Below are 24,615 nucleotides of genomic sequence, written 5' to 3'. Positions count from 1 at the left end.
CTGAACAGCTTGGCTAACGTTAGCTGGGTCACCCTACATACGGCATGTGTTACGCCGGGAAGCACCGCGGCAATCTGCAGCGCCGCGTTGTACATCTCGGAAGTCTTGGAGTTGCCTAATACTCATCTGCACTATACGCTTGCTGGCGCACAACGTTTGCTGAATTCGCGGTATTGTTCAGGTTCAGGTGTACGTGTTCTCAAACACTTCTTTTATCCAGATATGCTCCCTGTTTTCCTGAGCGCATGTTTGTTTATGCCTTTCTGATTTTTCACTGCGTTATGCATTATGATCACTTCATTGGGGTTTTTTTTTAACCCCCTATGTAATGCCCGTAAAGGGCCCTTAGGGTATGTGAATAAAAAAAATTCAATACAAAAATAGATTTCATATTTTCTGATGCTATACCCTAAATGCGACGTGTTAAAACCACTTTGTGATCTATAAAAAAGTAAAATTTCAACGCAACATTTCGCAGCTAATGTAAAGTGAGAAGAGAAGAACAATCTCTAAGATTGCTTAGCTAAACATTCGTTAGGTTACGTGCGTGACTCGGGTGACTAGGTCATGTTAACGGGTACGTGGCGGTGGAACTGCTTTGACTCGGAGCCTGTGTGATTGATACTCTACAGAGCGTTCGCCGCAATCATCGCTTCACATTCTCACTCTTTGAAGTACATGCCGACTAACCCATTTAGTTATAATATGTAATTGAGGATACACGTCACCTAAGAGTGCACGGACATCACAGCATATAGACTTATCTGGGGAAAATGATGCCAACAGCGCGCTCAAAATAAAGAAAAAGAAAGGTTTGGAAATATGAAGATATGTCTTAGTTTCAGGACGTGCGAGTGCGCTAAGAAGGGAATTGAGACCACAGAACGCCACTGTTGCCCCTGCACTTCTCCGAATAACCACGGCTACAAAAATGTTAATTTCCTTTTTTATTTCATTTGTTGATTTTTTTTTCTTTCTTTATTGTTGTTGTTGTTGTTTACTTTGAAAGACCCAAATTCAAAGGGGTTTTTCACGACTTCTGCACATACCCAAGTTAATAATATCACTACAATTCAAGAAACTGGCAGAATGGGATGGGTATACTGTGTACTTTTGCGGATGTGTGTAAAATTATACCTACACGAAGATTCTGAGGAAATCTGCAGCACACTTTCGCAGCGCCACGCTGTATGCGTGCAAATACACACGCCTGATACTGTAAGCTATAGCTTTGAACAGCGTCTTCGTTGCTGAGCGGCTTGCCGGGGAGCAAATACCGGCAGTCTGGAAACAACACGATTACTTTGATTAAACAGACACACGTCGTATATCTGTGGTGACGAAAACAGCTGCTACATGCTTGCCCGAATTTAAATCCTTCTACTTCATCTGCAACTTAACTCACTCCCAACCCCACCTCACATAACCGAACCTAACTGAACCTAGCCTAACCTAGCTTACGCCTTTGTTCGGAAGCGTTTGTTTTCGATGCTGTAGATAGAGATATATATTGCTTCGTAACCAATTCTTCGTATTAGAGTAATTCTCACCTCACTTCGCGTCTCAGCGAGAAAGCAAGAGATTTGAAATCTAAATCGATGATGTGAGTTATTGTTATTTGTTTTATCACCGTTGTCACACCGTTTGCGCGTGACATCCTCCTTTAGCTCACGTGTTCGTCGTCTCCCTCGTGCGCTCAGCTGAATTCTGTCTTGCTACTCTACATTGTAATTTGAAATTGCGATTCTCCGCGCTTCTATCACCCGCTGGCACACCGTGCAGCGATGTCACAACGTCGCAGTATCTCTCGCCCTCAAATATGCTGCGACATCGCGCTCTCTTTTCTTGCATTGCGATCACCTGCGACGAACAACGGAACAGTGTAAAAGAAAGCAGCTGCTTCGCTCAGACCACATTTGCACGACGAAACGTATCGAAACCGAGAGTGGAAAAAAGAAAGGAGAAGAAAAAGAGAGAGGGTGAAAGGTAGCAATAGCGCCAGAGTTCGTAAAGGAATGAAGAAACAGAAAAGTGTTACGAAAGAATCGCGGTTCTTTTGTAAGGCTTTGCTTTTCTTCATTTCTTTACGAACTGTGCACATGTCTTAATGACGCTCCATAAAAAGCAAACACTCTGTATTTAACTTCATTTTTTTTTTTTTTTTTTGCTCGAGTCAAAAGACCTTGCCGTAAGGCATTTAAGCGACGAAAAATCCAAGAGATTTCAGAAGCGTGTACAGCTGCATCGCAAATGCATTGCAGAAATGTTTTTGTCAACCACCCGATGGGATATGAACTATCTGTATACAATCGTAGACGAATAAATCTGGAAAGGCAACGTTCAAATTGGAATAATAAAACCATGAACTTTAGTTTCCATCGAAGACATATTGTATCAAAGTGGACAGTTGGGCGCGTTGGCTAAGTTCATATTTGAAAAGAGCGCAACCAGGATGAAAACACGGAAAGGCGTACACAATACAGCTGGGACTGGGCGTGACAAAAGTACGTCTTTCCGCGTTTTAATTCTGTTAACTACCACCGTTCCAAATATCACCGTATACCAATGCGCTTGTGGGCTATTCTTTGCACGGAAAAACAAACGGCCTCGGGATATATGTCACATACCAACGCATATTCCGCGTCTTTTGTGTTCCGAATTGAATGGTCTTGTAGGCCTTTCATTTGACCCCGCGAGATACGCCCGACATCACATTGATCGCGGTAAGCATCGCATGCCTGATGTTGGCACGCACCGCACAGGCACCCGCATCGGTATTCGCTTGCTTAATTCTCACAGGGTTCGAGTACTTATGAAGAAAGCCTCGGGTCACCTTGTGGAGGGGCCCCTCACCAGGCATTGTCAGGAAACGAGAGAGAAGAGAAGGAAAGACCAGGATGTTAACCAAGTCACGCCCAGTTAGCTACCCTACATGTGGGGAAGGGAAAAACGAGGAGAGATAAAGATAATGAAGGGAGGAGGGAAGGAGCAGAAGCACCGTCAGAAATTTCGGTTCAGCGCCTTCTGCCATAAAAATCTTTGATATGGGTTGCAGTAATAGCGAATGTAGAAGCAAACAACGTGTTGCGAGTTGATAGTGCAAGGAGGCAAACTATCCTCCCCGCATCAGAGGCTATTATTTCCCATTGTCTAGATCAACGCGCTCGCAAGAGACACTTTCCTCTTCTCTCTTCTCCTATCGAAGCCGAAGGCTCATGTGACGATTACGTCATGGCAGCTGCCTCGATGTTTCTTTCTCTCTCTCTCTCTTTTACTTTCTTTCTGCGCGGTACATTTCCGTAGGCGTCTTTGAGCGCTGCCTTTCGCGGGAATTCCAGGGTCGTTCGCGTTTCTGCCGGCCGTTAGTGCGCAGCAGGTGGCACGCTTGTGACGATGAGGCGACAGCTGCGACGTCACCTCGTCGGAGAGAGAAGCTACTCCGAACCGACCATGCGTGAACCGCGCACTAGTTTTCGTTCGAATTTATCAATGTTGTCAACGCACGCATGGGTGTAATAATTTGCAGATGTCGTCACTGCGCGCGCACCGCGTTCGTATGTTTGCGGGGCCCGAACTTGGAAGGAGACCTCCAAAGAACCAGAGAAGAGGACGATGGGTACACAACGTCCACGTCGCTGTAACCCAGGGAAAACACGGGCACGGCGGGAGATGGAAATTCAAGACGACGAGCAAAACGATAACAAGGTAAAAGCGGGAACCCACGTTTCGACAAGTGGATTTGTCGAAACGTTCGCTCCCGAATTTACCTTGGTCTCGTTTTGCTCAACGTCGCTGTAATGTCACACAATTCGCGAAAAGCGTACAGGAAGCTATATCCATCACGCACAGCTAAGCACAGTATCGCTCTTCCCATGAGCATATAGCCAGGGGCGTAAGGTAAAGGCTGGGTGAGGTAAAGGCCAGGTAAAAGGATGGGAGGGCAAGTCCCCGTCCAATTTTTGTGTATCATGATGCCACCTTCCCCGCATCCTCCCTCCTCCCCCCTCCTCCTGCCCGTGGTCAATTGCGTGCACCCCTCCCTCCACCCGCCCCCTGAGAAATATGCCTGGCTACGCCACTGCCATGGCCGCTACTGATATAGTAGCGGCTCCTAAGCTCCTAAGGGTCATTGAAAGTCATTGCACATCTGCGCCACGTGCATTTTCAAAATTTAGCTCGTAAACATGACACAAACATTTATCAAGGAGGGCCTAGGCGTATCAAACGGGGGGGCAGGCACTTGCCCCCCCCTCCACTTTTGAAAGCTGCAATTGCGCCTGGAGTCCCGACCATGATTACTCGAGTCTACGGAAAGCCCCTTGAAGCACTAATAATGAGGGTCTGGCCTCTCCACCAGTTGCACACGGACTCTCTGCGGGGTACTCATTCAGGGTACTCATCACCGGTATGTATATAGCAGACAAGGCCTACTGGTTCCAGCTGGTAAATGTCCCCACCTCTACAAGTCTGCAGTTGTCTTTCAAGACTAGATCGATGAAGGCATTGATTCGGGCTACTTGGTCTGTCATACTAGGAACCTGAATAGTGCAACTGAGGTTCCCAGTACTTTCAAGAGTGCTTTCATTTATCTGGCCGTGAAAGGTGTTCTCGTGGTAAAACTGGAGGCAGCATGAAGAGTTCGCTTCTAGCTGCCAGCGCCGACAGCGAGTGCTCGTGGTCATCGAGCGAGTTGTGTTTATATTTGCCTGTGCGTGCGTGACACGGTGTTTGTTCTAGGCGTACTACCAGTGTGTGTGGGGGAAGGGATGGAGGGGCAGAGACATGCCCCCTATATATATATATATATATATATATATATATATATATATATATATATATATATATATGTGTGTGTGTGTGTGTGTGTGTGTGTGTGTGTGTGTGTGTGTGTGAGGGAGAGGGAGATGTGGCTTGTCCCCTCTCCCCCCACTGGGAAGATAGTTGGTACGCCCCTGAATGAGGGAAAATACAAACGTTGGCCTTGACGCTATCGAAAGCACACAATTGCCCAGCCTCTCCTGGCAGGAGCTAGGAAGAGTACGCGGCGAGCTTGAAAAGTATAAACGAAAACAGAGGAGAACGGAGACAAGTTTACGAGCAACGATGCAGTGCCAGCGGGAAACGCGACAACAGCACGACGAAACGCGGTGACTTCGCTAAGACCAAGGCCGTTTCGCTGCGTTGAATAATATTCCAGATTCTGCTCGATGTATATAAGTTTTACGCAGTGCTGACGAGTTGCTCGGAGCCGCTACTTTTTTTGGATTACCGGCTTGATCACGTGGTCTCAGCAAAGAATGGGTCGTGCCGCGTATAGAGACGGCTGACAAGAGAAATCGATGGGTGTGTTGTGACACCGCGGGTGCAATTAAACTTCTCGCTTCGCCGACCTGCGCGAAAAGCTTCAAGGTGGCGAGAATCGTCTCGAAAGTACCCTTGCGCGGTAACTTAGTAGTGAGTTTTTTAGAAGTAGTGAGTGGGAAGTATCGCAATGGGCATTGCATTCTGCAAACGCAGTCGACAACTATAATGACATGCGATTCGGTCACGCTCGGCACATTCAACGAGAAGCGATAGCGTGCGGAAGACTTTCACTTCAACATCACTTGCGACGCAATTTGTGAACGTATACTCGCGACAAAGTTTGAAGACCATGACCTCGGCAAAACATTTTTTTTTTTTTTATGCAAGACGGAGTGGCCGAAGCGCAGTCTCAGTTGTGAAATGCAACGGCGCAACTGCTGACGGGTGCGAAGGCGGTAGTCATAACCGCGAGCAGTTGCGTCAGCTGGGCGATGACTTGGACGAGATCACGGGCAGAGTCCTACCTCATAGCCGCCGAGGAGCCTTGGACACCGTGCCCGGGCAGTGCGAGCTAGGCATTTGCGACGGCGGTAGGGTGTTAGGCTCCATAACCGAGGAAGCGTGCACAGCGTTCATGGGCAGGAGGGACCCACCACGCCGAAGAACAGCGAGGAGACAGTTAAAGATGGAACGCCTTAAGGCAGGTTCGTTGTAGAGTGCGCCATTGCAAGGAGAGAGAACCAGACAATCGGCCGTCCATCAGAACGCCTGTTTACATCTGCCACTTCTTTCACGCGCTTGCCGTGCGATCGAGCGCCCGCGTCCAACTGCATCTGTTCGCCTTGACAATATTATATGTTTTTCTAACACAGCTCCGCAACATGCAATCGGTTCAATACATTGCATTGGTCGAAGACACGCACTTCGCCTGTGCCACTTGATCCGGCATGCCCACAAGATGGGAAGTTGAAAAAAAAAAATTTTTTTTTCGATGCGCCACTGCTCTCCAGACTTTCGCTCGCGACTGTATACACACGCCACTTGCATGTTTTCATCGTGACACTAAGTATAGTAATGGAGGAAAGAAAGAAAAAGAAGTAATACGTGAAAATTTGAAATTGCGATGGCGTTGTCTAATGAGGTTTACCTCTCCAGTACTTCCAGTGATATTCGCTGCATGTTTAGAAATAGTAGTCAAGCTATTGAGTGGGAAGGCTTAGCAGGATCAACGGCAAATATGTCAGCTTCCTTCGGTTTGCAGATGACATTGTCCTATTCAGCAACACCGAGGATGAATTGCAACAAATTATTGAGGACCTTAACCGAGAAACTGTAAGAGTAGGGTTGAAGATTAATACGCAGCAGACCGAGATAATGTTCGAAAGCCTAGCAAGGGAACAAGAATTCATGATCGCCAGTCAGATTATTGAGTTTGCGCAGGAGTACGTTTATCCACGTCACTTACTCACAGGGGACCCTGATCATGACAAGGAAATTTGCAGAATAATAAAATTGATTTGGAGTGCATACGGCAGGCGTTACCAAATCCTGACTGAAAGCTTACCACTGTCGCTGAAAAGAAAAGTGTACAATAATTGCATTCTACCGGTCCTCAACTGCGCTTACCTTCTAACTCAATGGTCTATCCGTTATCCGCCTTATAGGAATTAGATGGCCTGCCCACCTACAATTTATTCTCTTCATGTTGAATAGAATATTGGCTATGCTCGTTTGTCTCTTTGATCCACACATATCTCCCTGCATCTTAACGTTACACCAAATTTTTTTTTTCGTTCCATCGCTCCTTGTGGTGCGGTCCTTAACTTGGTCTCAAGCTTCCTTGTTAGCCTCCAAGTTTCTGCCCCATATGTTACCACAGGTAGAATGTAACGATTGTACGCTTTTCTTATCAACAACAGCGTTAAACCCCCGGTCACGATTTAGTAATGCCTACCGTACGGGCTCTCATTTTTATTCTTCGGTACATGTCCTTGCCGTGACCATTGCAATCTATGAACTTCCAAAAAGTTTCGAAGCGCATGAAAACCAAAAATACAAAAAAGCGAATGCTTACTCTCGTATTGTGGGAAACGACGCTTTCTTAGTAAGTTGTTGCGGAAGCCTAGAGACGCTCCTTTCTGGTGACGTCACGAGGCGCATATATGGAGCCGCTCTCGCGTTTCGTAACTCGAAGCGCTGTGCTTCGGAGCCGCACACACATTCTTGCGCGTGACTGCAGAAATGCGTGCAAGCAGCGGCACTTATATCGGTCACACTTCCTTGTAGGAAAACACGGGCACAGGCAAACGCGGACAAAAAGACAGTTACGCGCAATGGTGTTCTCCTGTCCCCGTCTTCACGCACAGGCGCAAAGGGAAACTACGAACAGCCACCAACTAGCCCATTTCATCGCACTTTTGTTCTCCTTCGTTCGGGATCGCGACGCCTCGCCACCATATTGCGTCGGATCACTCATCCCCAGTGGACTTTCTCTTCTTCTTTTAAACTTTCCCTCCCATTTTCCCTTTCCTCAGCGTAGGGTAGCCAACCGGGCTCAGTCTTGGTTAACCTTCCTGCTTTTCATTTATCGTTTGCTCTATCTCTCTCTTTCTCCAAGAATGACATTTGGCAAATTATTGATGGTGACACGTGAAACGGTATAAAACAACTTTCGGTGATAGCAAGCGATTATTCGCGCTATTCCGAGAGTGAACTGTGATATAACGGCAGACCATTCTGGAATAATTAAAGCTTACGCATTCCGCTTGGTATTGATGCGCAGCGACGCTGTTCGGAAATGTGTGCTTATTTCGCCATCGGTATAAAACGTGCGAGGCAACGTGAACGTCGCATGACTCATTCGTGCTGATAGGTTGTTTTCGCGCTTTTATAACACTTTCTTCTCCCCTCTATTTTCTCCACGATCCGCGGATCTTTGTTAGTGCTTTGCAATTTCTTTATGGGCTTATTTCCTCACCTTCTCTTTCTTTGAGAGCGCAGCTTTTAGGCGCCCCTTCCTGCATTCAGCGTCGGCATGCCTCGGCGTTGTTATACCTCGTAACCGAGCGAACGCACACAGCGAAACATGAAAGCGAACACGGAGCGCAGCGGGAAATGAAAGAAGAGAGCGCGAGGGAAGAAGTACAGGAGGAGGCTTAAATGAAAGCATGAGGCGGAAAGCGGAGGTACAGCGGAAGGGAGACGGCTTGCGCATGCGCTGAGTTGCCGGCGGCCAAGGCATCCGCAGTCGCGTGGGCGATCTCATTTGCGCTTTCGAGTGACGACCGGGGGAAGGGGGGGGGGGGGCTTAAGGTGGGGACGGCTACGCTCGTCCGTGGCGTCAGTTGCTGAGGTCAGTCCGCGGTACCATCATTTGTTACGGGTATCACTGCTCCTGCAAATGGCGATGGCAAGCGGCTGCGAGTGAAGGCTCGATCAATCACACCGGCGATTTGAGGAGGTCGCGCGACCATTTGCGACTGGCGACTAAAAAGCGACTGAGCGCGACCGAGGCTCACATCGGTAAGCCCAGGCCAGCGCGACCTGCAAGTCGCAATCCCGGAGATTATCATTCTCAGCGAGAACTCTAAGGATCTACGCAGTTCCAGCGTACTTCTCTGATTTCGCGTTCAGGCAACAGCCATGAATTTTGATTCCAGCGAAGAGGAATACGTCGTCACTGATGTGCTGTGCTATGCGTGATGTCAGCTGTATGTGGCAGCGTGGAGGCCTCCAAAGAAAAAGCGACGCTAGTTTGTGGGCCCGTGCCGTCGCTCACGATAAGTGGCACCGGCCACGTAAGCTGCCTCCTGCTCGAACTACACGCGCGTGACGATGAGTAATATCGACAGTAAATTGTAATTTCTAGTTCGCGTTGCGTGGGAATCGGTGCATAATTGTTGTGCTTTCTTTTTATGCTGTTTAGTTTCCTGCGAATGCTACCGCGTGCATTCGACACGTTGCTGGAACTGCTGCGCCCCAGCATCACGAGTCAAGACACCAGTTACATTCGTGCAGTCAGCCATGGTGGCGTGGACTTTGTATTTGGTGCGACGCAGAAGGACGCCGCTAGAAAACACACGCTAACGTAAATTTCGGCGCGTCGCTGCTTGGTTTAGCAGTTTTGCGACCACGGTCGCGCGACTGAAAAATCGAGCAGCGAGCGACTGGCCCAGCACAGTGGCTTTTCGAGAAAAGCGAACGTTTGCGGCTGGTCACTTTGCGACGAACTTGGTCGCGCGACCACTGTCAGTCGCCGGTGTGAATGATCGTCATTCGCACCGGAATGAGGGTGCCTGTCCGGTATTCCGGCAAGCGCGGGCGGTTTGCCGGTTTAGCGGGGGCGTAAACGTGAGCGGCCAGATTGGTGGCGCCGGCTGGTGGCGCAAAGCTCAACCACACACACAAAACTAATTACTATATTCTGCTTAGCTGTTGGTGTAAATTTTCGACAGTGACGTAATCGTGTTCACAATTACGCCGCTGCCAAAAATTTGCACCGCTAGCGAAGCAGGACATAGTCGGTTACTGCAGTTTTAGCTCTTTGTTTGTCTGGTTGAACTCTACGCTACCAGGCGGCTGCACCGCTCTGGGCGCTCACGTTTACGCCCCCGCAAATCCGCCAATCCGCCCAAACCGCTCCCGTTTAGCGGAATAGCGGATACGCTAAACGTCTCTATTGGTGGCACGATTTCCCCGGGACGAAGGGCCGCTCTCGTCGTTGGTGGAACGAAAGCGTGAAAAGCAAAGCGTAGTGCCGCGCAAGACGGGCTGTGCGCCGACGATGGCTACGATATGGCGCCAGAGTAGCGCGCCCGCGTCGTCTACACGGAAACAAAGCGCTGCATGAGCGGAGGTCTGCCTGCGGCCGCTGATGTGAATCGCGTCCATGCGTCATCCACGCGCCTCTTGCGATCTCCTGATTAGCGAGGCAGTTGCGCCACACTTCACTTCGTTTCCAATGTGCCGAACGAGACAGATTGCCCGCGCCAGCTACGGTACTCGCAGCGTTCTCTTCCTAATATAAAAATTGTGTGGCATTTTATGTGACATAATTAACTCCTTGTGTTTCACATCTATTAACGAAGAAGAAGAAGAAGCAAAATACGCGCGAACTCCGCGACATTTCAAAGGCTTTATGTAGGTGCCGAAGCCTACTACATGCTGCAACATTTATTTCGAGGCTGTGTGACCATGCACTTCGCCAGAATTCACCTTCTCGGCAGATCCTGCGGCCCGTAACGTTTGCGTTGACGCTAGATACGTACATCTCTCAGTGTCCAGTTCGTAAAGCATTTTATCTTTTTGGTTCACATTAGTTGGCTGTACTCAGATTACTGCATGCCACAGTGCTGGGTTTCGTAAAGCCATAGTCCCTGCCGACCGTAACACTGTGCGGGTATTATCACCTCGCATACGTATCGAAGATTTGCTTTCGAAGCTTGTAAAATTGAAGGCGATGAAGAGTCACAGAATTTAGAATTTTTGCGTAGCGTCTCAAAAAGAGAGAAAGTATGCAGAAATTCCACTGTAGTTGCCTAAGTATGCGTAAGCATACCCTCAAATTTATGTTGGCAAACCCCTAAGTTTCAATTTGGCCCAACCTAATATTTCAAGTTGGCCCACATTAACAGGCCCACTCCCAAATTTCAAGGGACCCACCGGTTGGCCCACGCACAAATTTAAGTTGTCCCATCCCCAAATCTAAATTGGACCAGACCCTAAATTTCAATTTGACCCACCCTCAAATTTAGGTTGGCCCAAACCCAAATTTAAGTTGGCCCGCCTCCAAATTTCGGTTTGTCCACCCCCGAACTTCAAGTTGATCCACGCTCAAATTTAGGTTGGCCCGCTTCCAAATTTAAGTTGGCCCACCCCCAAATTTAAGTCGGCCCTCTCCCTAATTTTAGTTGGACGAAGCTCTAAATTTGAAGAAAATTTCGGTTGGTCCACCCCCAAACTTTAATTTGACCCAACCCCAAATTTCGAGTTGGCTCACCCCCAAATTTCGGTTGACGCACCCCGAATTTCAAGTTGACCCACCCTCAAATTTAGGCTGGCCCACCTCCAAATTTAAGTTTGCACACCCTTACTGTAGGCTTCCCATTGATTTTCTATGGAGCTCTATCTAACCTTATGGTTATGCACAAATCTGATCATATGGGAATTCTCTCTGATCAAATTGTATATGGTTTTGTTTCAGTGGTTCGTTATCAACTTTCCACTCACCTACATTTACAGTATTGTAGCAATTAAATGTCCTAACTTCGCAAGTTAGGCATTTTTGTGCAGCTACAAGGCATTACACTTTTCGCGTGACGGTAAACTTTTGCTGGGTATACTCGCAAAAGAAAATGCAAGAAGGCTCGAGAGAGACCGACAGCGAAAAGTGAATGAAAGGTAGGGACGTCCGCCAGACGCACGTCTGCTTTTTTGCGCAGAGGAAAGGGGCTTAAGGGATTAAAAGAAAAGACGATGATAAAGCACTGAGGGATGTTGCTTCGTCCAGAGGTGCGCACCGAAACCAACAGTCACTCGCTGAGGTCTGTCCATTTCAATAACTGCAGCAATGCACCTGTTGCTTTCCGGGGGTCGAAAATTTCTCCAAAGGTGGTGTCCGAAAAACAACCTCTGATGCTATTCAACAACCCCCCCCCCCCGCACACACACACAAACACACACAAAAAAAAACTAGATAGATAAATAAAATAAACCTCCGAACGTAGATAGAGGCGTGCGCCGGGCGAATTCATGCTTGATGCGGGGCTTCGTTTGCTTGCGTTTGATAGGCATTACTTGTTTGCGTCCGTGCGAGTGAGTCAGAGTCACAGACAAGATGGGACGGACTGCATGACGCGTCGGAGAGGGTTTGTTCGCAATGAGCGGATCTAGCCGACGGCTTGAATGTTCAACGTATGGCGCAGTGACAAAGCATATTACGGGTATGTTGATCCCTGTGCCATATGAGTTGGTAAACATTCAAGAAAAGATGCTGACACGTACTCAAGGGTGTGTGTAAGTGGGCTTTCATAAACAGCTTTAAGATCGAACTGACAACAATGAACGATGTGGACAGGCTTACTGTGAGTAGAGAATGAACAGAACGTCAATGCGTACACAAATAGACACCACTCGATTACAGTCCGCAGAAGCCTCATATAGCTTGTGCGTATGACTGGGCAGTCTTGTATATTCAACGACCTAAAGACGGCGAATTATTATATTTATGTTATTTTACTGGGCCCTAACGTCGTTTCAATGACGACATGATGATGGTGTTTCATTATTTCGATCATCGTGGACGGAAACATGAAAATCCAGGAACTGCAGAGGCCGAAAGCTGAAATTCATTACCATTATAGCAGCATCGCGAACGTGCTGCAATGAAAAAAATAAAAAATAAAGGAAACTTACGTCTTCCCGAGCCTCGGGAAAGGTAAGACGTAGACGCATATACACGTGATTGATGCAAATTTTAACTTGGTGTTCGAAAGCACAAATATTCGGGATTGTTGGATGCGGTACGAATCCAACAGCATTTCAGTACTAAAGAGTTGGTACTGATTCACTTTGATGATCGCCATGCGATAACCCCAGAACAAATCGAAGAAAGCTGTTCACTATCTAAGTTCCTTCTTTTTCCCGATTACTGTTGGTAGAAATCGAAGTTAACAACATCCAATAAGTGACATCACAGCCGACACGCTCTTTTTGTTTTGACTCCGTGTGTCCTTATTTTAGGTTCCTTCATCACCTTCTAGAGCGAACGTCGATAAAAGCAGTATGGAACTCGAAAGGCGAGCTTCTTTCGAGAAGTGCTGTCTAGAGACCACCGCCATCAACTAAACAGTTATATGACCTCTAAGACAGCCGTTCAACGTGTAATTGCCTTAAAGCGTTGCATGATTGAAAGCGCGCAGGCACGGAGGCCTTACCACTTAATTTCAGCGTGAGTGCCTAGGCTACACGGGGAAAAAAAGTTTTTTTTTTTAATTTTTTCGCGGCATCTGTGGCGTCGAAACTCATTTTTTACGACTGAGCACATACCAGCTCCATCGAAGTGGAGTCAACGAACCGGCTGAGCCCTCGTAAACCTTTCGGTCTCTAGCTAACGGTGCACGTCAACGATTTATAAGCCCCTGCGTATACGTACACTCCGGCGCTGCCTTACTCTGAGTGCGCGGCACAAGAGCAAGCATCACGCATGTCTGTTGTATCGTATACACGACGTGGGACTGCGTGGCACCACTGCTGTTGCGGGTCGCGATTGTTGTAAACGGGAGGCGGGCCAGCCAGCGCTGAAGTTTGGAAGGGTGGTGCAAACGAAGCAAGGCGTAGCAGACAAGATGACCACGTGACAGTGTTCGCAACAAAATATCGCTGCCCTCTCGTGGGTATTTTCGTTACGAGGAACAACGAGAACGACAAAAAAAAAACAATAATAACCCGAAAAAGACAAAGCCGCCCAGGACACTCGATGGGAATCTCGATGACATGAGTCGCGGCGCAGCATGCTATGCTATGCTTGCCGTTTTCGTAGACATAACGAACAATTTTGTACGTGAGGCTTAATTACCGCCATAAAGCACGCACGCACGTGGTATCAGATATACGACGAAACACAATCACGACACGCGGGTCGCGTCACGGCGGCAAACACGACGACTCATCGTCATTGCTTTGCTTCGTGTCTGCGTCATTTTAGGGGCCATCATGTCTCCCGGCTAGCAGCAACTAGACCAAGAACGAGTTCAATACATGCTGCCCAAAGCCACCGTTGAAGCTGTACCTGGGACCGATGGAACCGCAATGCCTCGTGAACGCATTGGCGCTTTCACGAGTGTCCTCTCAGTCCCTGTGATGTGCATATACGATTCCACATGTACGCGGCCGCTTGAATGAAGCACGTTCTTTGTCGTAAGGTCCTTATCGAAGAAGTGGCAACACCTTTACGGAAGTACGGACATAGTTCTGTGAGAAGTCCCTCACTGTTTCAAGTTTTCACAATACGGGGGGATCATAATTAGTTTTAAGAAGAGAGAGAGAGAGAGAGAGGGAGAGAGAAATTTCAGATTATATGTTCATTTGGCTACTCTGCACAGAGTATACCTTTACGGAATTTAAAAAAAAATCAAGTTTGGCAGATATTTAGCATAATTCTTATCGTTCAGCTGCTTTATTCGAAGAGACGGACACTACTATCATGAGAAATCGAAGCACATATTCAAATAATTAAACAAATTGAATTGACCAATTGGCTTCTTAATTATTTACTTTACAGCTCTTATTGCAATTTAGGAATTGTAGCCGGTGAGTTTGCAAGACGTTTCCAGTTGAAATTAATTTCCAGAACGGCGCCAGTTTCGAGATATTATTTACCAAAGTGGGGGCCGAAATACATCGACGTTCCAATTACTTTTGTGCTTCAATGAATAAATGTGATCTTGGATTGTAGCGCGAAGTGAACACGGACACAGAAAGGAGCAGACAGGACGAGCGCTATAGAAAGGTTAAAGCGTTCACATTGAAAAGAGCCCTGTGTACAAGATCATGTTACCGTACCAACTCGCCCAACTTTCTACCTTTTGCATAAAAGTGAGTTTCGTTAAAAAAGTAGGTGGAACAAGAGTGAATATTTACGCCAGGTTTGATGGCACATATCTCCAAACTGGTGTCATTCAATAATTTCATTTCAAGTGCATACGCATCGCGAACTTACCGGCTATGATTCGTAAATTACAACATGTACTGTAAAGTAAGTAATTAAGAAGTTAATTAGTGAAGTTTCGTTAAGTAGCTGAATATGTGTTTTGATTGCTCGAGCAGGTAATGTCCGCCTCTACCGATGATCCATTTCAAGGACTATAATTATGTTATCTGCAACAGCCGATTTCTAAAAATTCCATAAGACTTACAAATGACTGCCCCCCCCCCCCCCCCCCCACCCCAGAAGAATAACACAAGGCAAGCGATAACTCGCCAACTCGAAGACTGAGTAAGAGAGGAGACGCGCTTACGCATCGGGAATGAATTGACGCATTTTATATCAAAACCATGAGAAGGCTCGTATCAGTATTGTAATGCTGAGCAGCCGTGAACAATCGTCTGTGGAAGAAATGCTGTGATTTGTTGCTGAATCTGCTGTGACAAGTGTTCTGAAAAGTGATGAATTGCAAGATGACTGCGATGTTCCCAGCCACTGAAGCCCAGTGCGGTGGGCGTACCTTCCACTTTTGCAAATTAATTCGCGTATGTTATCTGCTCCAAAATAAATTTTAGTTGCCACTTACCACTTCTCCTGTGTCAGCCTTCTTTCGTCCCGTCTTAATGCGTGCCCTTGTTGAAACCTGCATTTACGAAACAACTATTTTAATTAGAACGTTTTCCGTCACTCTCTCTGCTGTCGTCCCGTTAGTTATCCTGTCTCTCCGGATCAAAGCACGCAGGCACCAAACAGCGTTTTACTACACTCCTCCAAATTGGCTACTTTTCTTTTTTTTTTTAAGTTTCTCGGGAAGTTGAGTATGTGGGGGTCGACCTATATTCATGGTCGACCTATTTCCCAGTAGATACGGCACTTGCCGATAGCAGCTGCGGGCCTGCTTCAACGCTGTATTTAGCCCGAAGCTTCCAACCAAGCTCTGGTCCACGGCCATCGGCGTCGGGAGGAGCACATGTGCTCGTTTATATGTGGATTCTAGCACGTCGGAGCACATACAAGTCACAAGCTGGACGCGTGTGCCTCAATATAACCGGCGGACTCGCTGATACCATATCGTAAGATGATACAAGTAGTGTCAACCCTCGCTATATAGACTGCGTGTTACGGCGCTGCTGTTGGGCACGCGAAGTATCAGCGCTTGTTGCCGTGCATGTGGGCCCATTCCTGCAACGGATTCTTGCGCACTCGAGATAGTCCTTCAGAATCATCAGCCTAATTAGGAACGCTAGAGGACAATGATACCGGATGCCTTCATCCATACATATTCCGTTGAACGGAAGGTAAAGCCGTCACACCCATTTTTTTTCAGCGAAGCTGTATATGGCTAGGCGATTCGTTCGTCCCCCTGCCTGTCGCCTGTACGTCGATAGCTCCTCCGGCGAAACCCTACGCGCATGCGCGAAAGAAAGAAAGAGAGGCGCGCGAATTGCTGCGTCAGTAGTGACGTCGTTGCTCTGCGTCGTAGCCGAGCGCGCGCGCAGCAGTTTCTCTCCGGCTACGAAGTGGGAAGGCCCCGCGTCATGCGTACTCCCCAGGAACAGGCAGCTTTCGATCAGCAACGCCTCGAGCAGAACCGGGAACGAGTTTGTCTACGCCGTGCCGATGCTACAGCCCGGGCACAAGAACAGGCTCGTGGAGCACTGCGCAAGTGGTAACTGCGTACCGAGGATCCGGCAGTCTACGAAGCCGTCGTTTAACGAACCGTCGGGATTAACCCAGTGATAAACACCAGGGCCGCATGTTTCAGCTTTGCTGGTTAACCATTTATACGAAGTGCTTGGGCGGCGGTGTCTTTCTTTTTACCCCATCGCCTTTCGAAGCATTGCGTTTAAAGCTTGCAAACGTTTTTATTCGGGAACGATTATACACTACCATCTTTCGTGACACTCGGATTCAGTATTATTGACCCTTTTCGGGAATAAGTTTGCTTTAGAGAAATGAGAAGGAGGTTTCGATGGCGCGCAGCGCGTTGCCACAGCGAAGTACGAAACCATCACCTCTTCTGCGCTGCTTCTGTGCGATCAGTTGACGGAAATGCACTGTGCCCCATTCGTGCTGCAAAATATGGCGCGGTGACGACGTGTGCAGTAGTTGGCTGCAAGAATTGTGACTGGCATATTGAGTAATGAAACGAATCTGTGTGTTCAAGTTCACGGGCCACTGCTACATAAGGAGTGCTTCTGTTGCCGGCTCTTCGCGATGTTACATACAATACTCGCTACAAATTCGCGCGGGAAGATGTCACGTGGTGCCCCGAGTATTGTATAAGTAAGGCTATTTGAATTATAAAATTATTTTCTGAAATTTAAAATGGCATTAAAATTACTCGGTATATACACTGTCAAGTTTACGCTTGATTGCATACATTTGATTTCTACCAATGCCTCATTTCCGTCTATTGCTGCTTCACGCAACCTCTGAGATCGTGTGGATGTGCGTTGTTTATATTATAACGAGGGTGTAGATGATCGAGCGTGAGGGTAAAACGTAGCTCGTTTCGTAAAGGGCAGTCAAGCAAAATGAGAGCGCGAACGCGTCCCCCTCTCCCCCACCCCCGTACGACCATCGTCATCTTTCTCGTTCGCAAGCCAAATGTCATTTTCCTTCAGCACAATTTATCTATTTGAAATGAATACAAAAGAAATTTAATGCCGCTATAATAAATTATTATCATTGACGTCATCGTAACCGCCATCGTCTAGTACGAGCACCTCGAAAAGATGCGTCAGCAAGAAACGTGGCAGCACTACAGGTGCTACAGGCGCGTCTTGCACCGGAAGACAAATCGATAACAGTGATAATCCGGTGAGAAACGGTTACCGTCAAAAATTAAGACGACGTACACGCGATGATACGTTGCACTGACGTCATCGGGGCCTCCGTGTTTGGGTACTAGCCTGCTGAGAAGCTGCGTCCGTGACGTCATGCGCGCGCAAACCATCTACAGTGATGGCTACGCCTTTTCACGTTATAGAAGTGCGCTAATGTAATACAATGTTTCCAGATCCGACACCCTTCGAGGGCGATGTTTTACCGCTCACCTTGTAAAGGAGCGTGGCAACTTCAAAAAATTATAATATACAGATGCAGAAATACAATTACAATCAGACAAAAAATTATCGCGACGCAACTCTGCAATGCCGACGTTCCAGGTGTTGTGAATTATGCAGACACCGAAAGGGCCACTCAGTCCGCAAGGTCAACTGCGCAAGCAGTCACCTCATTCGGCTTTCCACAGTGCGAGCCCAAAGCTCCGGCGAACCTGTTCACGCCAGCTAAAAGAACTCCGCGCACGGCGAACACCGTCCGAGCAAAGCGGTGCACAGCAGCCAAGATCGCGGCGCGTCCGTCGCACATCAAAGAAAGAAGCGGCGATCGTCAGGCCTAAATCACGTCGCAAGCCCGTTCCGCTCGCGCCGCCGAAGAGGCAGCGACGGCGTCAGCGCAAGTGGCGAAGCACTCACTTGGCAGCTGAAGCTGCTACCGAAGTGCGGAGCAGACAGGCTCCCCAAGCCTCGCTTCTCCTGGCAAAAGAACAAGAACCCCCCCCCTCCCCTCGCCCGGCACTTTCTCCTCCTCGTCGTCGTCGGCGGCATCGCGTCGCGGCAGCGCACCTTTTCTCCTGGGCGCGCACAGCTGGGCCGGCAGCGACTCAACGCGGCTGCAGCGCACGCCGAGAGCAGCCAGCGCGAAAGAAGTACTACAACGGAGCAGGCATCCCTCGCCGCCGCCGCCGCCGCCGAGAGAGAGAGAGAAGCTAAAAATAATGACCGCGTGGGACCGGGTCCGGACCCCGGTTCGCACCCTCCTCGCGGCACCCGAAGACCAGAGAGGCCCGAACCGACTACGGAGACGGGATCACCAGCCGCGACCACAGTGCCGCACGGGCGGCAGCACCCATGCGCCGACCGATGACGCTGGCGTACGGCCCTGAAGCACCGCTGTCCTGGACCTTCCGGAACGCGTCGCCGGAGGTCCCCGGCTCTGGCACATGAGGCGACCGCAGCAGCTCGAAGGCACCTTTTCCCGACGAGGGGTTCGTTGTGTGCGCTGTCCGCGGTGCACGCGGTGCAGTGAACGAAAGTGGTCGGCACCGGTGCGGGACCCCGGACAGTTGGACGCCGAATTGGAATACTCGCTAGTAACGCCGCTCTTCTAACGCTTGCGCGTTGTGCTGCTTCTCAACTTGTGTATTCCGGACGCGTTTCTTCTTTCTTTTTTTTTTTTTTTTTCGTTCCTTCTGGTCTTCTCTGGTGCCCATTTCGATGAAAGCCTTGTGCGGGTGTCACGGCTAAAAAGTGCGAACTGTGAATTCCCGAGTTTTGAATACGTGTTCTCGTTTACCACGCAGATCCTTGCTTTTTGCGGTGCTTGCCACTATCGTGTTTCGATTCACTGGAGAGCTGTCACCTCTAGTGAGGCGTCTGTAAAGGAGTTGTTTGCAGCTGGTGTACGGGACAGAAGCTTCGACCGACGTCTGTCATCGTCAAGCATCAAGTTTCGTATCAGTGAGCGCTATTACTGCATAGATAATCGACAACAAGAAATGTTTCCAGTGTTGATGCAAATGACAGAGGAATGATTTCTCGGAGAACCTACTGCTTTTGATAGCTTTCACCCATTGCATGGTGCATCGAAAAACAATGTCGCCTGTTCAAACCGAAGAACGAGAGGGCGCTGGATATACTCGTCAAATAAAGAAGTAAAAAAAAGGTACGAATATTCAGCATAAGGAAAACAAAACAGCAGTGCCTTCCGAAAATACAGCTGACGTCTTCGCAAGTATCGCCAGCGGTTCGCCTTCAGCTTCGGTAACATCGCACCAGCACAAGTTGATCTTCAGCCCCAGTTGATGTGATCGATTAAGCCGCCTCTAAAGAAAATTAAGCACGCACATACACACTTCGTGATTTCAGTGTTTCAGTGACTTCGGTGCTGGTTCCGGGATACTCGTATCGAGGCGTCCAAAGCTAAGGGGCTTTCAGCACCCCAACCAAGGACGGCTAGGCGCCAAGTTCCTTCTTGAAATCCGACAATCGTAGTAGGTAATTCGGGAGCAGCTTTCATCCGGCGCCTTCAAGAAGGGCGTTTGTCCCATTCCCGTCCATGTGGCCTGCAGCAGAGCAATACTAAAGGGAAGTTGCACCCCGAAACTCAGTTCGTCGAGACCAAGTAGGTCGACGACCCTTCGTCGGAGAAGACGGGCAGCGCCGACGCGAACCGACGAGCCACGTCAGTCGACTAGCATCGCACAATGAGCCCTCGGCACGGACCAGTGACCAACCCGAGTCTCGCCGCATCGGCGTCGGTAATGCCTCGGCAGTCCGGCGACAAGCTCCGGCGAGCAGCCTGCAAGCAGAGCAGCTGTTGCTTGGGGCAAATGTGAGGCGCAGCTGCAGCGTATGCAGTGAGCGGATCGAGCTATAGCTGCGCACAGCTAGCTGCTCTGTGGGCGAGAGTTCGTCGGTGTGCCCGACAGAAAGCAACAGAAGTGTGCGTACGAATAGGGGAAACAAAAAAAAAAAAAAACTACCTGACCGTGCATTTGGCTCCTCGTAGAACAACGCGAGGCGGGGAACTTTTGTCTTCAACGTGCGAGGAAACGCGTGACGTCTGGGAGGGCGTGTGTGATTGTGTGTGTGTGTCTGTGTGCGCGAGTGCCCTTTCGGGCGGCGTGTATAGTCTCTGCGCTCGGGGTTGAGTGACGTGTGCGCTGACGGCGACTCCTGATGACGTGAGTGACTTGAAGAGTGAAATATTCGCGGGACGAGAGAAGAAGAATCCGGTAAGAAGGCAAGAAAAAAAGAACAGAGGCGAGACTGAGACGCGGGCAGGTCTGACCCAAAGCCAGTGCGTGTGCATGTGTGTACGGAAGAAAGTTCGTGCGTCGACCAAGTGCATTTTCTCTGTCCCAAGTTCCAGCAGGCGGGGGGGGGAGGATTACGCAATGTGGCCGTAGTTTCAGCTGCGGCGCTTCCGACCCTGCGGATTTAGTGCGGCCGTCGCACGTACTACCTGGGAGATTCGTCGAATCCGTCCTCGACCGGAAGCAATCATGATTCCGAGAACGGTAAGCCACTTATTTTTCTCGCCCCGTTTGGACGGTTCGGTTTGCGCAGGAAGCCTGCGCAGGAAGCGGTTTAGAAGCGAAACCCCTGAAACCGATAGCGTCTCAAGATGAGACGGCTGAGAATCTGTAACCGCATACGATGCTCCGAGAGAACTCGCGGCTGGTTTAGGCTGGCGCGATCTAGTCTGCGCGAATGGCTGCTCCCTGGCGCCTGCTTGTCTATCGTAAATCAAATCATTCCTCGGTATGCTGACGGCACCTGTGACGGTGGCCGGGATGGCGCGAACGCGAGATAAATCGCCCGGCTGACGTCGGGCAAGACGCCTGCGCGCTGCCGTCGTCGGCGAATCGCAATAACCAGCACAAATTCAAACGCGAGCAAGTCGAAACGCAACTCGAATGTCTTCTTCCGCATCCGGGTTAGTCTGCGTTTGTAGCATTGACTTGATTCCTGTTCCAGAACGTACATTCGCCACAATTCCGTGCGAGAAAAAAAAAAATGCCATTAAGCTTTCCCACGTCGCCATCTCACGTGATTGCGCGGAATTCAGTCGTTCTGGTGAGTTAATTTTTGTTCGCGTGTAAATTTGCGCTGCTGCTACATCATCTGGATGCATTTTTCGGTTCAGCTGGAAACGCTTCTCGGAACGCTGTCAACCTACGGCAGATTGCATGAATGTCTCTCGGATCTACCACTCTCGTTCAGTGTTTTACGTTATCAGCCGGTCCAGCTGTCAGTGCTTCGCTGGAGAATTAAAAAGTATCCGTTATCCTTAAATGCGAATTAAGTCGAGAATACGATGGCATCCTCTCGTGTTGGGACGGGAACCTTGTGAAAGAAGGAAGACCTTATACTAAATATTCTGATGTTGATCTTCTTTCGTCATTCTAGAACTGTGGTTTTCGGTAAGCGTCTACTACGTTTCATTAGTGCGACAAAGGGTCACTTGTAACCTGTAGCTGAAGAGAACATGTGTAAGTGCACTATATATATAGGCAACCTCCAAATGCATTGTTACTGAACAAGAAAATAGAACTTTGCAATCGTCGTGCGTACGTCCCGATAGGAGAGCTCTTATCTAGTATCTGTCACTGCATGATCTATTTTTGTACTCAGGTGATCACTGTGTGCCAGCGAACCTTGATGTAGGCGTAGATAGACTGCCGCATTAGTATATTCACGTTTTCGCTTCGATTCTGACATGCGCAAATAACCATGGCAGAAAATCACTGCCAGGCGAGCATGCCACAGACGGGGCAGCGTGATACGTCTTCGGCACGATCCATTCACTCGACTCTAAGGATCGTGCTTTCTGCAGATGTGACGCTGTCCCACTGCGATAAATGCGGAGTAATGTGAAAACAGATGGCACGGAAAAACCGTAAGAAAAAGTAAGCACACCTTTAAATTCCTACGTTAGGTCATGACACTCGGTAGCAAACCGGACGTGCGTCTGGTTAACCTCCCTACCTTTCCCTCCCTCCCTCCCTCTCTCTCTCTCCCTCTCTCTCTCTCGGAGGGCGAGAGAATAGAGACATTTAGATTGTAGGGCGTGCAAGGCCTCCTTGCACGTCCCTTAATTTAAAGCTCTCCAATGACTTACTTTTTTGTTGTTGCACCTAAACTGAACATTTATCGTCATCCGCTTACTTCCATAGCGTTCGACAACACACGCATTCAACGCGTCTACGATGAACTATTACAAAAGGACACGGGAGTTCATCGTTCGTCCCGCGTGTGTTTACGTTCGCATGTCTGTCACAGGCAACCTTCGCTACGTTCGTGCACCTGCGCGACAGCGAGATACAGTCCGAACTGTGGCACGACATACGACGACGACACGGGGACACACACATGCCAGTGCTAATCCTACAACTCTGTACAGAGAGACGATCTTGTCAGTGCCATTCGTGGAATCTACCGAACATGCCTATGGTGAGGCCGCCAAGAATGGCGTGGGTTTTGGAAGGACGTCCACCCTCCGGATTTGTGTTCCTTTTTTTTTTTTTTTTTCTTTCGTCTTGACGGCAACTAGAAACGGTTGCGAGGGACAGTGTGGATGCTAGTCACCCATAGCATCGCCTCGCTGCGCCCGTCGATAAGGCGTGCGTAAGCCTGCGATGCGAGGAGCCTCGTTACACGCGTGCAAATGACGTTTATGCAAATGACGGCGTCGGAGCAGCGTGCTCCGGCAAGCCGCATCGCACTACTCCGAGAGAGCATGGCACGATCGTACGCCAGTTAGGCGTCTAGCATCGCGACAGTATTACGTGGCTCAGTATCGACGCGGGCATCATTATGAGTAAGATAGACATTCCTGCCGTCTTGCACATGCACTTTAATGGTGTACCATGACTGGAGACGGATTTATTAGTGCGAAAGCATTACATGACGCATGGGACAGCAAAACCAACGTCGTCCCCAAAGAGTGGTATCATCGGCATCAGCGTGTGATGTCATGAAAGACACGTGACAATGTGTGACGCCACGTATCATAGACATAACCACTTAATTAGAGAAGTCATAATGCTTTCACATTTGAATCACAAGGATACTTAAGTGACCGTCAATTTTTTTGTTACCAGGTTAGCAAACCGGACATAGTTAACCTCCCTGCCTTTACTCCATCCCTATCTCTATCTCCCTCTCTGCCTCTATAAGGACGGTTGCGTCAACAAAATGCCGCGTTGGCTCAGTCGATGGCTATGACGCGCGGCGCTACTGCGCAAGAGGTCGCGAGTTCGACTCCCGAGGCCCGCGGCGGCCCCTCTCCGCTGACGGCGGAATGCAAAAAAAAAAAAAAAAAAAAAAAAAAAACGCGCTCGTCTGCCGCGTATTTGGCGCACGTTAAAGAAACCCACGGGATCGAAAAATAATGCTCAACTCTCCACAACCGCATCACTCATCCTCACCCGCTGTGCAACAGGCATATTAAAATACGTCACTCAGTAAATCTGTTGAATAACTGATTTATCGTTCGATCGATCGGCGAGCGAATCAATTATCGCCAATTCTCGGAGTGGCGCGAGAAGACGGAACGCGAAGAAGGCAACGACATCACAGCGCTTTCTATCAACGAAGTTCTTTATTACAGAGACGAAGGAGACTGCACGCATAGGGCGATAAGCAAACGCGTAGGCCATCAAAGAAAATAGGCAAACCACCACCGCTCCGAGGGTATACTACCATACACCAAGAAAGAATTACTTCTTTGGCGGGGCGCTACTTGGCTGGCTTACACGGGACTTTGCTTCTTTGTCAATATGATACACCTCAACGATTTCCCTCGTGTTTTGATCGCTATGACTGCATAATACTACACTGCATTATTTTAAACGCGTTGCTGTATTCATTAAGGCGCACGATAACACATTACCCGTGGTGTGCCATAGATATGCAAGGCTACATGACGAAGGTTAACATACTTCGGCCGTCTTGGTTTCAACAAAATCACGCTCAATCTCGGACCTGCTACTTAGCTCCGAAACACAAAGAGAGAGAGAGAAGGGGGGGGGGGGG

The 24,615-nt window shown here is 48.9% G+C and overlaps 1 protein-coding gene and 1 long non-coding RNA gene across 2 annotated transcripts in view; one reads left to right on the top strand and one right to left on the bottom strand.

Annotated features, from left to right (window-relative positions):
* Positions 1 to 24,615, bottom strand: part of LOC129385298 (uncharacterized) — a 207,301-nt gene that overhangs the window by 5,408 nt on the left and 177,278 nt on the right. The window contains exon 2 of the long non-coding RNA XR_008612876.1: positions 15,594 to 15,650. This is a non-coding gene — a long non-coding RNA (uncharacterized lncRNA). The remainder of the gene's footprint in view (positions 1 to 15,593; positions 15,651 to 24,615) is intronic.
* Positions 18,608 to 24,615, top strand: part of LOC126533114 (open rectifier potassium channel protein 1-like) — a 106,141-nt gene continuing 100,133 nt past the window's right edge. Inside the window, exon 1 of the mRNA XM_050180381.2 lies at positions 18,608 to 21,095. Within this exon, the coding sequence (XP_050036338.1) occupies positions 21,081 to 21,095 (15 nt within the window). The 5' untranslated portion in view covers positions 18,608 to 21,080. The remainder of the gene's footprint in view (positions 21,096 to 24,615) is intronic.

The sequence above is a fragment of the Dermacentor andersoni genome, chromosome 7 (genome assembly GCF_023375885.2).
Source record: "Dermacentor andersoni chromosome 7, qqDerAnde1_hic_scaffold, whole genome shotgun sequence".
Lineage (NCBI taxonomy): Eukaryota > Metazoa > Arthropoda > Arachnida > Ixodida > Ixodidae > Dermacentor > Dermacentor andersoni.
The sequence above is the reverse complement of the archived record's forward strand: the minus strand, read 5'-3'. Positions and strand labels throughout refer to the sequence as shown.